Genomic DNA, 15922 nt, shown 5'->3' on the forward strand with positions numbered 1-15922 from the left:
AAGCGGACCTCTGCTATCAAACTGCTCTTTAGTAAACCTTACTTGAGCCTAACTTTTCTTATATGCATGTTAGGAAATACAAAATGCAAGGTTATTGAAAATACTTCAGGTTATCCAGTACTGCAGAGACACTGCACTCTCCAAATGCTATCTAAATAAAGCTTTAAAATAGTATTGATTAGTGACTTAGATCAGAACATGGTTAGTAGGGCAAAATACAGTCATAGAAAAATACAGAACACACTTTAGAAGTCAGAGTACTGACCGTACCTTACAGATTTTGTATAGAGATTCCTGACCATCTCCTTCTGTATCTTTGAAATAATCATGTGCTGGAAATGTACGATGAATATCTCGTGTAATGACACTCTCTTGAGCAGAATCCTGTATGAAAAGAAAGAAAAATCCCAATGTATTAGCCCAGTACCAGTGTACTCAAACAGAATATAAAACTCGATGTGCAGTCAACATGGATAAATTAGATAACTGCTTTACTGACTCATCCTCCAAAAATGCTTTGAGAAGAAACTGAAAATCCTCCACTCTCATATGCAGTAATAATTTGACAGTTTAACAAGAGCGACATGGCACGTTTTCTGTCCTTCAGGCTTACAGTTCAACTTTAAAACTCATAGGAAATTACTAGTTATCCAGTTTCAAGTGCATTTTTACCATAGAACATACACTTACTGTAACTCAGGGAGTAAAAAAATAAAAAACAAAAATTAGACTGTCTCTCTCTTGCAAGCTCAGAAGTATTAATTTAAAATGTATATCAGTCTACCATAAAAACCATGTTAACTACAAATTAGAACTATTACTTAGGAATATTCGACATTCACCATTAAGTGGTCTTCAAAAGAACAAAAAAAGAGAGGAAGTACCAGAAAATGTTATACTTTCAGACAAATCCCCTGTATTTCCCTGCTACCATCTCCAATTCAATTATATTTTTACATTGACTAGCAATCAAGGATAAGCTCAGGTGCCTAAATGCTGGTGTCAGATGCCATTTTAGAAGCCTGACGATTATCTTGCCTGGTAAGCAGCTGCTACTGCAGAAGGATACAAGTCTGCTGTAAATGCTGCATCACGTCTGCAAAGCTCCATGTGGATGATCTTAATATACAAAGGCAGCTAAAATTACATCAAATGCCCACATTTAGGCAACTGACATATCATGTTCCCTAGACATATCTAGTGCTATAGACAAAGAAGCAACTGATTACAAAACTGCATACCTTTAGTTAGAAAATAAAATATCTTTATTACACAAAAGCTTTGAAATCCTCAGAGTACAGTTTGTAATCCACGACTCTCCATAAAAAAGCTTATTTACACCTGCTGGAGTCAGCAACCGGGAAACTCCCAAATTTAGGTGGTTTCCTAATGCCATAAAGACTCTACAGTGAGCCTATGCCATAGAATCACAGAACAGTCTGGGCTGGAAGGGACCTTCAAAGGTCATCTAGACCAACCCCCCTGCAATGAGCATCTTCAACTAGATCGGGTTGCCCAGAACTCCATCCAGCCTGGCCCTGAATGTCCCCAGGGATGGTTCATCCACCACCTCTCTGGGCAACCTGTGCCAGTGTTTTACCACCCTCATTGTAAAAAAAATTTTTCTCATACAGCAACACAGCTGCCTGCAGGGGCTTAGCCAGAAGTTCACTGCAATTACTAAGTACAGTTACCTTTTGGGCCCATCCATAACAAATACACATGAAGACATTACCCTGTCTAGCCTTATCAGGCTACCCCAGAGATCAAAACCCGTCATTGTATTTCTTCACTCACTTTCATGGCAGCTACAAAATAGCTAAAGTCATAATGCACATAAACATCACTTCAATATGTTTTCTAACAGCATTCAACTGAGTATCACAAATAAGTAAAAAAAAAAAGTGGTCTTTTTTTAATCAAACCTAGTTATCTTCTATTCTTTTTTTTTATCAAATCTAGTTATCTTCTATTCTCATCTGTGTTTTCATTTCCTTCCATTCTTTCCACCATCCATGCTAGACTATGGCTTCTTTTTTTCTCCCCATCCCTCTCTGCACCTGGCACAATCTTCCAGTTCTTGTACATATAAGTCTTCCTCTTTTTTCTCTCACAAATCTCTCCCTAAAGTTCACAACTTCTCTGAATCTTTGCTATCATTAATTTATCCACTGACAATGTCTTAATTTTCAGTGATCTCATCTGTTGCTTTCCTTTTGCTTCACAACAACATCTTTAGTACAACATCTTTAGAAAACAACTTGATCTGTATTTGTAACATACCAGGCATATTGTTCTGTACTACGAAAAGGAAAACTTACGAACAGAGGTGATGTTTTTATTATGCAACCAAAACTAACAGCAGTCTAAACCACATGCAACAAAACACAGAATAATAAAAAATTAATAGTAAGCAGTTCTCTAATTAGACTTCTTTAATGAACATTTTCATTTACATGGCTTGCAAACACAAGAGAGATTAAGTAACTGCAGTCTTCCTCCCAGACTGATCTGATAACTTTGTTACACTGTGAAGAAATGCCTTAAACAGCATTTAAGACCTACTGGTATAGGGCAGTCACAGAGTTCATTATAAAGATCTGTTAAGTTAATTCTTCAGCACAAATTTGAAAAGACCCAGGCATTTTAAAGAGAGTTACAGGCAGGCCACCACATCCAGCACACACATATCACTTTTCTGTCAAGCTGGAAGATTGTATTTGACTTCCTTGTACTTCTGTCTTTAATTGAGAGGCCAGTGTACAATTGAGCACACAGAATTTGACAAAGTAGATGTCTGAGGTAGGACCAAAAATATGTGTAAAGGCCCAAATGCAAATTTTTTACTGAGTTAAAAGGAGCCTGAAGCAGTCTTCATTCAGTGTTAGTAACAACAGATGCTTCTAAAAAGCTGAAGAAAAACAATTAAATGGACCCAAAATAAAATTTAGCTGGAAGACAGGAGAATTAACTCCTTCTCAAAAGATAACATCCACCTGAAATACAACAAACCCATGATCGAAGAAAAACAAGAAATCAATCTAGAGTGAAAATCTATGTAGAATCACTTCTTAAATATATTTTAAAAAATTGGCTATGTTTCTACGTTTTTCCAGATTGAGTTTGTTGATGGCGCTGTTCTCAGGAGAACCGCAGCAGATGAGTTTACAGTTATCCTGATTTAGGTTTTCAGAGGATTTTTGTTCGTCAGAAAGACATGATTAGCTAATTTATTACGAAAAAAAAGCTAAGGTGAAATGGCTTTCAAAGCCTTCAGCGTTCTAATGATCTTTCTCACTTCTGATAATCATTTTTGTGCTGCCAACTCAGAGAAACAATATTCTACTGAGGAAAAGAATTACCTTCGTATGTCAACTATATGACAGCTGACATCCTACTGAGCAAGCTCTCTACTTTCAGTCATCTCACTTCTAAAACAACTAAACATCTGCAATTGTGAAGCAACTGTATTGGAATACTAACTGCTTAACATTGCTGCCATTCTCAACTATTAAGATGCTGTTGAATATGGATGTTTAATGCCAGAAGGCAGACTAACATAGAAATACAGAAGAGAACAGAAAATCATTTCTATCAAATAAATGACAAAAGAAAATTAAGGGTACAAATGCACTCAAAATTGAAAAATACAGGGCAGTCTTTATCCACATATATAAGGTATTATTTTTTAACTAATCACATTTTACACACACTCCAAAAAAAAAAGACCTCTACTCATTTGTTGTCATGTCATCATTCTGGCGATGAATTATGGTTAGGGAGTAGAAGAGACTCCTGTAGGTAGAGCCTTGCTTCCTTTGTGGCAAGAACTCAAGAGTAAGTATGGTATGAGCCAGAAGAATGTTTTAAGAAAGAAAAATCTCTTGGGGCATAAAATCTCAGTGCTGTGTTAAGACTCAGATCCTTTCCCCGCTACTGCCCAATATTACTTACACAAAACCAGACACATAACCTATGCAAAGAACTCCATGAGTGGTCACCTGAGTTTTCCTTACTATATAGATACCTGTATTGCAGCTGTTGACTCAATATGGAGAAATGCAGAATTACTTAGAGTTGCAATTAAGTGAATTCAAGAGTTTTATGTGAATACTAAACAAAAAAAAAACCCAGCCCAGAAAAAACGGGTCACAAGCGTCTCAAGCCTGGCATTCAAACTGAGTAGTACTTCTGACCTCAATCTCCTTGTGCTCCATTTCCCTGGTTAATAGTAATTCCCATTCTCAGTAGGGTGTTATGAAAATCAATTAACATCTGAAGCATTGAAATACTGTAGCAATGAGTCTTGCAGAAAAGCTGAAGAGGAAAATAACTTCACCCTCAAATCCTGGTCTGTGTGGTTCATAGTAAGGCACAGGGTTACACAATGAAAACAGTAAGGGGCAAGAAAGAAAGAAAAAAGAAGAAAGAAAAAAAGAAAAAAAAAAAGCTGTTCGTTAGATAAACTCTATTATTCTGTACATAACAAGACAGAGATCCCGGGAAGAAGACAACCCAAAACCACAGAATTATGCATGATCAAGACTGTATCATTATGCATATGAGTAACCAATTTTCACATTATACTTAATTTCCAAAAGCTTATATCTAGTCTTAAACTCCTTCAAGTCTGGTTTTATCACTCACCTTCACATATGGAAACTGTGATTTGTGTGTACTGAAAACTCAGTACAAGTTCATCTGACTGGACCCATTTAAAAAGTTTGTATCTCTGGTGAAGTTTAAACAGCTGATTTTGCATCAAATTGTCCTGCCCCTGCTCCACCTTTTCACTAGCTAAAATATAGCCAAAGTACCAAGGAAAGTAAGAATGCAGCGGGGAAAAGGGGAGGGAACGGACAAATTCAAAAGGGACTTTCAACAACATCTAAAATTACCATGTCCTGGAAATCTGATGTGTCATGCTCCTTCACTATTAGATATTGAAACTTTCCTACGCGTTTTATAGAAATCAAAAACTCCATGCTGCCACAGGTGTTCATCACTCTTGTTTAGCCACTGACATAAGATGTGGAAACACACCACCTGCCAACAGTGGGAGTTAGAAGTACCCTCAACAAATCCATGCCTCTATCCTGAAAAGCTGTAAATTTTAATACTGAGTTGCCAAGCGCACATTATTAGACATTGTGATACTGTTCTAGTATCCTAAACATTTTACTGAAGGCACGGATTTTTTGCATATTGTTTATTTTGTTCCTTAAAGTTCTTCGTGGTCCTGTACATTTCCACACAAGTACACAAAGGAGTATAAATGATAACTTTAAATTCTCTAAAACACAATTACAAATAGGCAGCAAATACAAAATACACAAAATAGATGAGGTCAGTCAGTACAGGTTTTAAATGATCTGTATAAGAGGCATGTAGCTTTGAAGCTCATTATTAATGATGCCCTCCCAAGTTTTCAGCAAAACCTGCCACCACAATGTGCCAGCATATAGATAGACATCATCAACCCCTTTCCCCTCATCATTTTCCATATACATTATAGCCCTCGAAGTAGAATGTGTGATCGAAAAAAATCCCATGCTCCCTACCAATCAGTATTTGGGAAAAATCAATAGCTCTTCCTTTTAAAAACATTGTGTAAAAGATGTTTGGTTTATGCCTGGCTCTTCTGTAGCATTTTTGTAATATATACCTTGCAGTTCAGCTCTTTTCTATAAATAGATTTTCTTTCAGTCATCATCATCTTTTATTCAGCTGAAAGCATATAATACTCAAAGCGTACTAATTAACAGAGAAACAGAAACAGAGAAAACAGCAGGGGACTATTCTTTAGAGACTTTTTTTTAAACTGTTACATATCAATATATTTAAAATGAACATAGTATTCAGGTTAGTTCAGTAAACACACTGGTCAGCTGAACTTTGCGTATTCTGGCTCACTATGAGCTGTATTTATTGCTGCTTGGGCAAAAGTGCTTTCTACAAGCAGAAACAAACAACAGTCCTTCTGGACGTGAGGCCAAATCAATAGTTTAAATCTGAGCAGTCCTGGGCTTCTGGCAGGTCAAGCTTGGATCTAAATTTAGCGTCAAAGGCTCTCTTCTCCTATCAGTGTAAAGTTTCAGATTACTAATACAGATCTGCCCAAGGAAGAACACACCTTTTATCAAATTATGTCCCATTCTTCTCAAGCTGTGTTTGACAAGGTGGTAGGCAGCTGCTCATGCCTCAAATTTTGAGAATTCCAAGACAGGGTCCTTAGAAAAGCATCTACAACATGCTCATTTTTAAACTAGAAACACAAAATCACCCATCACTTCTAAATAGCCTATTCTCTAATTGTTAAACACCTTGTGGGATGGGACTCTACTCCTTTTATAGATACAGTACAACTGGGGCTTGATTGGCCAAGAGGTGTTTTGAACTGTCCTATTATTTACGTGATCACTCATATGAGTGGCAAGGAAACGGGGAACAAGGCTCATTTTGAAAGGCTGGCATTGCATTTCTTTTAACACTTCAATCCTAAAACTATTTAGAAGGAGGAGCAGCCCTGGGTTCAACCCTCCCCGAGGCTTGATGCTGAGTTTTCAGCTACAAGATGCTGGAAGAGGTAGACTTGGACCACAGCAAAGGACAACCCAAAGATTCTTTAAGACTACACAAAAGAAAAAGGTAGTACTAGAATAATAGATACCTACGTAAATACTATGTAGCTATAACAAAGAAAGTGATACTGTAGCAGTCACAGAGGTAAGGAAGAAGCAACTCAGAACTTAACAGGGTTGAGCCATCGCTCAGCAACAGAGGAGATGACATTTTTCTATAAACCCGATCAATTCTTCATGTACGCTCATGTTCTGAAAAAAAAAAAATATCCATGACCTTTACCATCTTCACTTTTTTTTTCTTTCTCTTCCTATTCTGTACACCCTCCCTCTCTTGACTGCTACAGATACATAATTTATTCTCCTTACTCTGCCATATCCTTTGTGGAAGATATTGTCAGAATTAAATCGCTGTTTGTGCTGCTGGGCAAGAGATCAACTTTTGAATGCATCAAGCTCAATGTTTTGCCATTGGCATGCTATGCTGTGAATTCAGAGTTACTCTTAAACACTTATCTTGAAAGCTCCCTGATCTTCCACAAGAGATAAGGTGCTCTGTACACTAGCTAATGGGGTTTGCTGGTTTGGGTTTTTTGCCCATATGATGCATACTTGGCATGAAGGGCAATGCAACATTTGTTTGTAGATATTAAAGTATTTTAATTTCTAATTTATTATGTCGGGGGCTTCATTCTGTTAAAGGTTGGAAAGAATTTTTTAAACACTGGATTTTGTCCTGGGTTTGCTCTTCTTTTTAACAGCTGTTACTTAGGAAGGTTGGCCTCTCCAGGGGACATCAAGATACATATTAGACTAAGTAAGAAGCAAGTTGTTCAGTTTACTCATCGTCATCTTTTTTCTCTGAAATGGGTATAGGCTCTATCTCATAAACAGACAAGTAAAAAGGTAACCCACAGATTTATCTATGTAGCAAGTTAATTTTGTCCAAGTTCCTTCTGGTTTGCTAATTTTTAGATTAGGTTTCTGATTATGTCTCCTCTTTTAGACACACAACTGCATTTGCAACAGTTGGAAAAAATGTTCTTGTGATTAATCTATAATTCGAAATTCAGATATTTCTGACTCTACACCAACTCACTAGGTGATTTCCAGAAGCAATTGGAAAGGTAAGGCCTGCTTCCAACAAACAATACTTAACTGCACCAATATCAGATGACTGTGGAAAACTCATAGCAAACTGTTTACAGAAAATGGAAGAGGTGGTATAACTAAATCCTTGACTCCTATTTATCTACTGCAATTGATGGTGCTAAAAAACTTAGTTCACTTTAAACAAGAAGCATAAAAAAGAACAGTTACTACTTAAAAAGAAAATCTGTATAAAGCAAACTTCACTAAAAACCTAGGTCTTAAAAGATTACTTTCTTGCAGGATCGCTGACCAAGTAAGATGTCTGTCTAACCAGCATTTCTTTTAACACATTTTTAAGAATTCTGAAATTAAACCTACTTTTACAATCAAAAGATGACATGATCAGTGTAACAGGTCCATTTAAGATTAAGAAAGTATTGCTTTCCAGAGTTTCTTGACTTTTCCTTTACAAGTTGAGTGACTCCAGGTCTAAGAAAGAATTCTAACAAAATTTGTAACTACACAGAGCCTCCTAGCACACCCCAACCTTCCGCATATGTATTACTTGCTGCTGGCAAAATGTTAATAAAAAGAAAAATGCTGTAATATCAAGGAAGTTTATCTGTTTCAGTCATGCTGATTTTTAACAAGGAGGAAATGCCTTGCAGCACAATGCACAAAAAGATTTGCCAATACATTGATTTTAAACAGCTTCTTAAGCTTGTAGTCGTTGAAGTGCACAGACTATTTCTTCAAAAAGGAAATGCCTGTTCCTCATTTTCTTAAACAATGCAGTTCTTGCAATAATCCAGACAGAAACACTTCAGCAAGACCTGTGGTCACCTGTAATGTTTACAATAAGTAAAAAATGACAAGTAAGTTACCTCCCAAATCTGCTCCCTGACAACAGTTACAATAATGCAAGCAGTCACTAGATATCCTGGATGCTTTAATTTTAACACTTGATGTGAAAACACCACCTTTACATTTTCTTTACTGTGAAGACACTATGTTCTTTAGAGGCATGTACTTTTTTGAGCCACTCATCTTCCAGAACTATTGAGAACAAGCAGCTCATTATAACCTATTCTATTCTTTATACAAGAAATCCAAAATCTGGTTGGTTTGTTGACTTGACAGCCCTTTGTATCACTCAGCATTGACATCAGACTGTAAGGCCGAAGAGTCTGGCTCCTTGGAAGCATATAAGACCAAAATCACTTTTTGACAAGATCCTAAAGTCTTTACTTCATCCTGAGGAAACAGTACATTACAGAAAATGAAGATCTGACAGATGATTAGGGAAAAGGACAGAAATACAAGCACAGGGTTTTCATGCCTGCCTCTGTCCGAACCTCACGCAGTTGTGGATAAACAGCATAGCGTGTATTACTTCTGACCATCAAGTCCTTCATTGGTAAATCTGGAGTGTTAATATCCACAAATAAGCAATTAATGTGTGTCAAGCACTTTTATACCTAACACAGAAGTAATTATGGAGACACCACAATATTATACTTGCATCCTGAGGGCTAATAGCATCCTAGGGTGCACTGTGAGGAATGTTGCCAGCAGATTGAGGGAGGTGATTCTCCCTCTCTATTTGACCATAGTGAGGCCACATCTGGAGTACTGTGTCCAGTTCTGGCTCCTCAATACAAGAAAGACAAGGAGCTACAGAAGATGGTCCTGCAGAGGGCTGTGAGGATGATCAGGGAACTGGCGCATCTTTCTTATGAGGAGAGATTGTGGGAGCTGACCTGTTCAGTCTGGAGAAGAGAAGACTGACAGGGGATCTCATTAATGCCTATAAATACCTCAAAGGCGGGTGCTAAGAGGATGATGCCAGACTCTTTTCAGTTGTGCCCTGTGACAGGACAAGGAGCAATGGCCATAAACTATAACATAAGAAGTTTCACCTCAACATGAGGAAGAACTTTACACTGAGGGTGGCAGAGCACTGGAACAGGCTGCCTATGAGGGCCATGGAGTGTGTCTCTCTGGAGACATTCAAAACTTGCCTAGACGTGTTCCTGTGTAACCTGCTCTAGGTGGCCCTGTCTTTGCAGCAGGGTTGGACTAGATGATCTCCAGAGATCCTTTCCAACCCCAGCAATTTTGTGATTCTGTGAACTAAAGGAAGTTATATAAGGCTAGTATACCATTGCCTTTAATGTTTTGTTCTATTTTGTTGCTGCTTTTTAAATAATTTTTAAGTTCTATTTATCTACAATTTGGACAACATGATGTACACTTCCCTCACTGGATCCTTCAGAGCACTGAAGGCAGCCACTGGAACTGTAGTCATCCAGGTCCCTGCTGAGCAATCACCACTGCCACTACAGGTGGTGTGTACTGTGAATGCAGCTCTGGAATTTGCTGCAAGATGATTCGTAGACATAAGCAATTTAAAGATGTTGATGCAGGGAGACTAGATATCTCACTTAACTGTTTCCTCAGATCTTCTCCCAGTTACCAGGAGAAGGAACACAGCACGTTCACCTAACAGGACTACACACCTAAAATTAAGTTTAAGCAGAAGCTGCTTAGTCATCAATAACAGTAAGTCGTCAGTATCTGAGCTTATTACTAGAAGTCTTTAATACAATTTCAGACAAATGAATGAGGAAAAATACTGGAAGGGAATCACAAATCTTTGAGGTGGGAAGGGATGTCCAGACATCATCTGGTCTAACCTACCTGCTCAAGCATGGTGACCTAGAGCTGGTCACCCAAGACCGTGTCCAGATGGCTCTTGAATGTCTCTAACAGTGCTCACCCTCACAGTAAAAAGGTTTCTCCTTATGTTCAAATGGAGCCTCCTTTGTGCCCATTGTCTCTGCTTCTCTCACTGGACACCACTATGGAGGAGCCTGACTGCCTTCTTTATAGCCTCCCTTTAGGTATTTGAACACATTGATGAGATCCACCGAATTTTCTTGGCTTCAGGCGGAACAGTTCCAGCTGTCAACCTTTCCTCATAGGAATGACGCTCTAGTCCCTTCACCTTCTCAGGCCCTTCACTGGACCTTTTCAGTATGTCAACGTCCCTCTCATACTTGGGAGCCCAGAACTAGACCCAATACTCCAGGTGTGGACTCATCAGTGCTGACCTGCAGTCAACCCACCTCCTAATGCAGGAGGAAGGTCTTTTCCAACATAAATTGATTCTATCATACAAGTGGTCTTCTATGCATCAAGGGCCCAAGGCTGTCTTCTGTTCAAATTGGTGTCCTCCAGACTCCCAGGTCCTTTTCTGCAAACCTGCATTCTGGCCAGTCAGCCTCTAGGGTGCTAGAAACCAGTATGCAAACTAGCTCATTCTAACTGTGCCTCTAATTCTCAAGCAAAACCAGCACTTACAGTGATTTCTGAATTCAGCATAAGCCCTGAATTCCCACTCTTCCCAGCTGACAACAGTGTAACCACTGCATATGACAAAGTAAGGGCCATGCTATAGAGCAATGCATGTAATTGGGACCTATGAGACTGTGCGCAAATGCTCAAAAGAAGCTCAATTTTTTCTTTCGTATATTGACCTAGTTTATTCTTTTCGTTTGAAAACTGAAATTCACTTCAGATTCAGTGCCTCCTAAGATTCAGATCAATACCGTACTGACCTTAGAATGTATTTATCTGGTCACATATGGGTCATAACAAAAAAGACCAGACAGTGCAAGGACAGCACAGTGCACAGAAATAACCCTAACTTAAGTTTCAGATGTTACCAGGTTTTTATATACTACTTTTTAGTGTACCTAAACGTTTTTCAAGCATTTTATATAGGCACTGTATAGGACTAAGCAGGTATCAGGGATACTTCAGCTGTTCTCTCTCCTCGTAAGAAACCAAGGGAGCCTATATCCTCATGATTAAGTTTAGTTATTCCAATTATGCTGATTATGATGGAAAGGTTATCTGAGTTTACAGATAAAACCATTATTTCATAATGATCTTTTACTGAATCCCTTTGTTTTCAGAAGTAACATATGAACAAAATTTCTGTCAATGTCTGTGAGTACACTCTCCATGACAAAAGTGAAACTGTTTAAATATGTTAATTCTAAGTGAGCAATACAAATAGGAAAATCGATGATCTCCTATTCCATAAGAAGTAAGGAATAACCATGAGACACATGAAAACAGTTTATTTCATTATCAAAACATGCAATTAATTCTATATAAACCCTAAGGCATGCAAGAATAAAACAAAGCTATAATGATAAAACGAAAACAAACCACAGAGACATAAGGGATATTTCTGAAAAAATAACATGAGACAGCGCTTGGTTTTAACACTACATGGTAGGTGCTACAGAAGCACCTACCATGCACTTGCAGTCGTAACATGGCTGAGTTCTATTATTCAGCTATGTTAAGTTCTACATTAAAAGCCAGCAGCCATGTAACGTTTAAGTAAGGCTAAATTGGTGAAGTTTAAACACCACCACAACAAGACAACACGCCACAGCTGGACTGAAGCGTATTTTCTTATGAGTCTTTTTCAAGGGTCACAATTTTATAGCTTGGAGGATTTGTTTACCAATGTTACTAGATAATTACATTTAAGAGAAAGAAAACTACTTCCTCATTTTTAATGTAAGATTGTATACACAGTTAATTCTCACGCACAAAGTTTTACTGCAAAGCCTTGCCAAAGCCCAAAACCCACCTACAAAAAAGTCCCAGAAAATTAAACTCCCATGTCACCATATCTTTTTCACCTCTAAGAACACCTGAAAAGATACTGGCAGAAGCAGTAACAAAACAGGCATCCTGTAATCAGGTATGACAGAAAACTGGAAAGAAACAAAAGGTACCTCCCACAGGGCTCAGCAGGCCTGGCTGGAAAGGAAGGTATTTGGGAATTCTGAGGCCTTCTCAAAACTGCCAACAAAAATCACTCCTTATAAATCAAGACAGATGAAGTTAAAGCTGCTATCTGCAAAGGTATCCCCCAGAGCTGTGCAACTGCAAGCACATTTTTGCTGTATAATGAAGGATAACATATAGTGACAAGGTTACAGTGAAGGAGTAATCTTGATTTAGCTTTTCCTCCTCCTTTCTTTTAACTCTCAGCTTTCCAGACAAAATACTTTTCATGAAATTTTGCTACTTCGTTATATGTATATTTGCCTGAAATGAAGAAGAGGCTCCAAATTGTGGTTATATGAGTTTGAGTACTTTCCAAATGCACTTACAACAGGCTGGTCAACAGCAAAATGGGTATCCTGATTTCAGGCGGGATAATTTTCTTCTTAGTAGCTGATGCAGTGCTGTGTTTTGGCTTTAGTCTGAGAATAATGGTGATAACACACTGATGTTTTAGTTGTTGCTAAGTAATGCTTACCCTGACCAAGGACTTTTCAGTCTCATGCTCTGCCAGTGAGGAGGGGCACAAGAAGCCATGAGGGAGCAGAGACAGGACACCCTACCCAAACTAGCCAAAGAAGCATTCCATACCACAGCACATCATGCCCAGGATATAAACTGGGGGATTACCCAGAAGGGGACAATTGCTGCTTGGGAACTGTCTGGGTGTGCATCACTTGTGTTTATTGGGGTGTTTTTCCTTTCTCCTTTTAGTATTATATTCTCTCCCCTTGTTATTTCCATTATCAGTGTTATTATTAGTAGTAGTATTATATTGTACTTTGGTTATTAAACTGTTCTTATTTCAACCTGCAGGTTTTACATTCTTTCAATTCTCCCCTCTCCCTTTACCCAGGGAAAGGGGAAGAAGGATGTGAGCCAGCAGCTACATGGTACTGAGTTACCAGCTGGGCTTAAACCACAACACTGGAGAAAGAAGTTCTGTCAGACTCACTGTACAAAAGACAATGAGCAGCAAGCAGGGAATGAAATACAGGAGAGATTAAAATCTAAAGCAGGAGAAAGGGAAACAGAATTAAAAAGAAGGACAGAAATGAAGACAAGAAGAGGTGGTGAAATGGAGAAGACTAAGAAGAAACAAAACAAGATACTGCATGGGAGACAAGAGAGAAGTACCAGGTATATAGTACTTAGTTCTCATTAACTTATAAAAGGAAGCTATAAACCGAATAGCTTATCTTCATTTAAACAAATGAACAACAGATTGAAAGAAAATCCAAGTTAGTTTTATTCTATGCAGGCTATGGAACTTCATAAAAGCTAGTTATAGCTATTAGATAGGTAAAAGGATTATTTTCCTTTTTGAGTCTTATAAGCATATACTTGACTATTAAAACAATTCTAGTGTTTCAAGAATTCTTTAACTCCTACAATATACAGCTGCTGGTAGATCTTCTTTAAGAGAACTTCTTAAAGTTGCTTATCTACTTTGGACTTAAGTGGATAATGGCTTTTTTGAATATCACTGCTTATTTGTACACAATAATTACTTAATTACCACAGACAGAAAGTGAGACTGAAAAATACACTGTATGCACTGTATTACTTTCTAACCTGGATACTTACAGGTATGACCAAAAAGAATATGGATAACAAATGTTCAGGCCATTTTCATTACCTTTTTCTGATGAGCATTATATATCTTCTATTATACTTCACCATCACATTTCTTAATAGACACTTTCAGATCTCATCTGGTTATAATGTGAAATTCCTTACCTATCTGACCTTGGCACACTTATGCTTTATACTTACGGTGTTTTAATAGCATATTTGCCACTTTTACCACCATTTACAATTGTTAACTTGCAAATTGAAAGAAATATTAATCAAAAGATCTACTCGGAAGTGTATAAATGCGTATAAGGGAATACTGCAAATAAAGACAGCTTCTTATTACTTTTGCATCTACATTTCTGTAACAACACACATTCATTTATACATCCATTTCCATTCATTTATATGTAACATCCATATTTCCATGTAGGTAATATTTATCAGGCACATTCTCTTTATATTTGTTTTCTATTTTCAGATGGTGTTCCTTCTGGAATACTTCACAGCCTCTTAGGTATCTATGGGCTTACAGACTAAAAGCCTATATTACTTTAGACCACTTGGCTCATAAAAATTCATCCATGTTTTACAATTTTCAACATAGGAAGTTCAATCTAGAAGGTAAAAAGCAATTTATTACTGTTTTAAAACTAAATGCCATATAGATTTGTAGGAATGTGTATATCATCACTTTCAAGGAGCATACAGCATGGTCAGAGGATGAAGTCTCGAAGAATATCACATGCTTCTCAAATACATTCATTTCCCAACAGGAAATTAAGGACTGAACCATAAGGACGAAACTACTTTACAAGAGTTATTCTTATTGCTGACAAATATAAACAATGTAAATAAACCAACAAACAGTTCTATCAGTCAAAGGACCAGCTTAGTGGAAGACAGACCCACATATCTTTTGGGATATGCTAACTAGCACAGGGCAGTATTATGGCGAACAGTCTCAATGTGGATTTTGGAAATGTAAAACTCCCCAGGCTGCTTTACAACTACAAGCCAAAACGCAGGTGTACCTAATCTAGTAATCAACCTAAGTTACTTTATTCTTACAAAAACTAAACTAATTATCTTAACAGGCAGAACAAACATTGATCAGGACATCAGCAATATTGAGTCTTCTCAGCACTTTCATGTTCTCAAGATCAAGACCAAAAACTAAATCTGCTGTTACAGACAAGTGGGTTACAGCCTCACACAGACAGATTAAGCAGAGGGAAGACATTAATATCCCACGATATAGATGTCTATCAAGATAGAATATAAAAGGTTGAAAACACAATAAAAATACGTAAAACCAGATTTAAGTGTAAATAGAATATGGTACAAGTTTTCCATTAAGTACCTGCAACTTTTTATGTAAAGAATCAGTAAGCATGAACATAGATTGCTATGTACAGGCAGAACAAAGAATGCGAGTGCAGGAAGCACCTGGAGTCTCTCACGCCTTTATTCTGCTTAGTCCTCTTCTATGTGACAGCTACCATTTTCCCCAAGTTTTATCTTAATCATCAAATATTTTATCTTCAAAGATTGCAAAAATGTTTCACTTTGTGCATAATTTTTTTCAAAGCCATCAAAAAAATACAGTATCTTACTAATAATGAAAATTTAAATAAACAAATTACGTGTTCCAGAGTAGGGTAGTCATTTAACAGATAATGCCAGGTTTATAACTGAAAAAGCATTTATCTAACACCAGTGCAGTGTGACAGTGGCTCAATCAGCAGTTAACAACATTAAAGTTCACAGACTGCTATTTTTAGTTCAGCTGCGTTTTCTGT

The 15922-nt window shown here is 37.6% G+C and overlaps 1 protein-coding gene across 5 annotated transcripts in view; it reads right to left on the reverse strand.

Moving 5' to 3' along the window:
- The window catches only part of RABGAP1L (RAB GTPase activating protein 1 like), a 242839-nt gene that overhangs the window by 109736 nt on the left and 117181 nt on the right, over positions 1-15922 (reverse strand). For all 5 annotated transcript variants that reach the window (XM_065674152.1, XM_065674156.1, XM_065674155.1 and 2 more), the window contains one exon: positions 271-384. In XM_065674152.1, the coding sequence (XP_065530224.1) occupies positions 271-384 (114 nt within the window). The remainder of the gene's footprint in view (positions 1-270; positions 385-15922) is intronic.

This window comes from Lathamus discolor, chromosome 3 (assembly GCF_037157495.1).
Source record: "Lathamus discolor isolate bLatDis1 chromosome 3, bLatDis1.hap1, whole genome shotgun sequence".
NCBI lineage: Eukaryota > Metazoa > Chordata > Aves > Psittaciformes > Psittacidae > Lathamus > Lathamus discolor.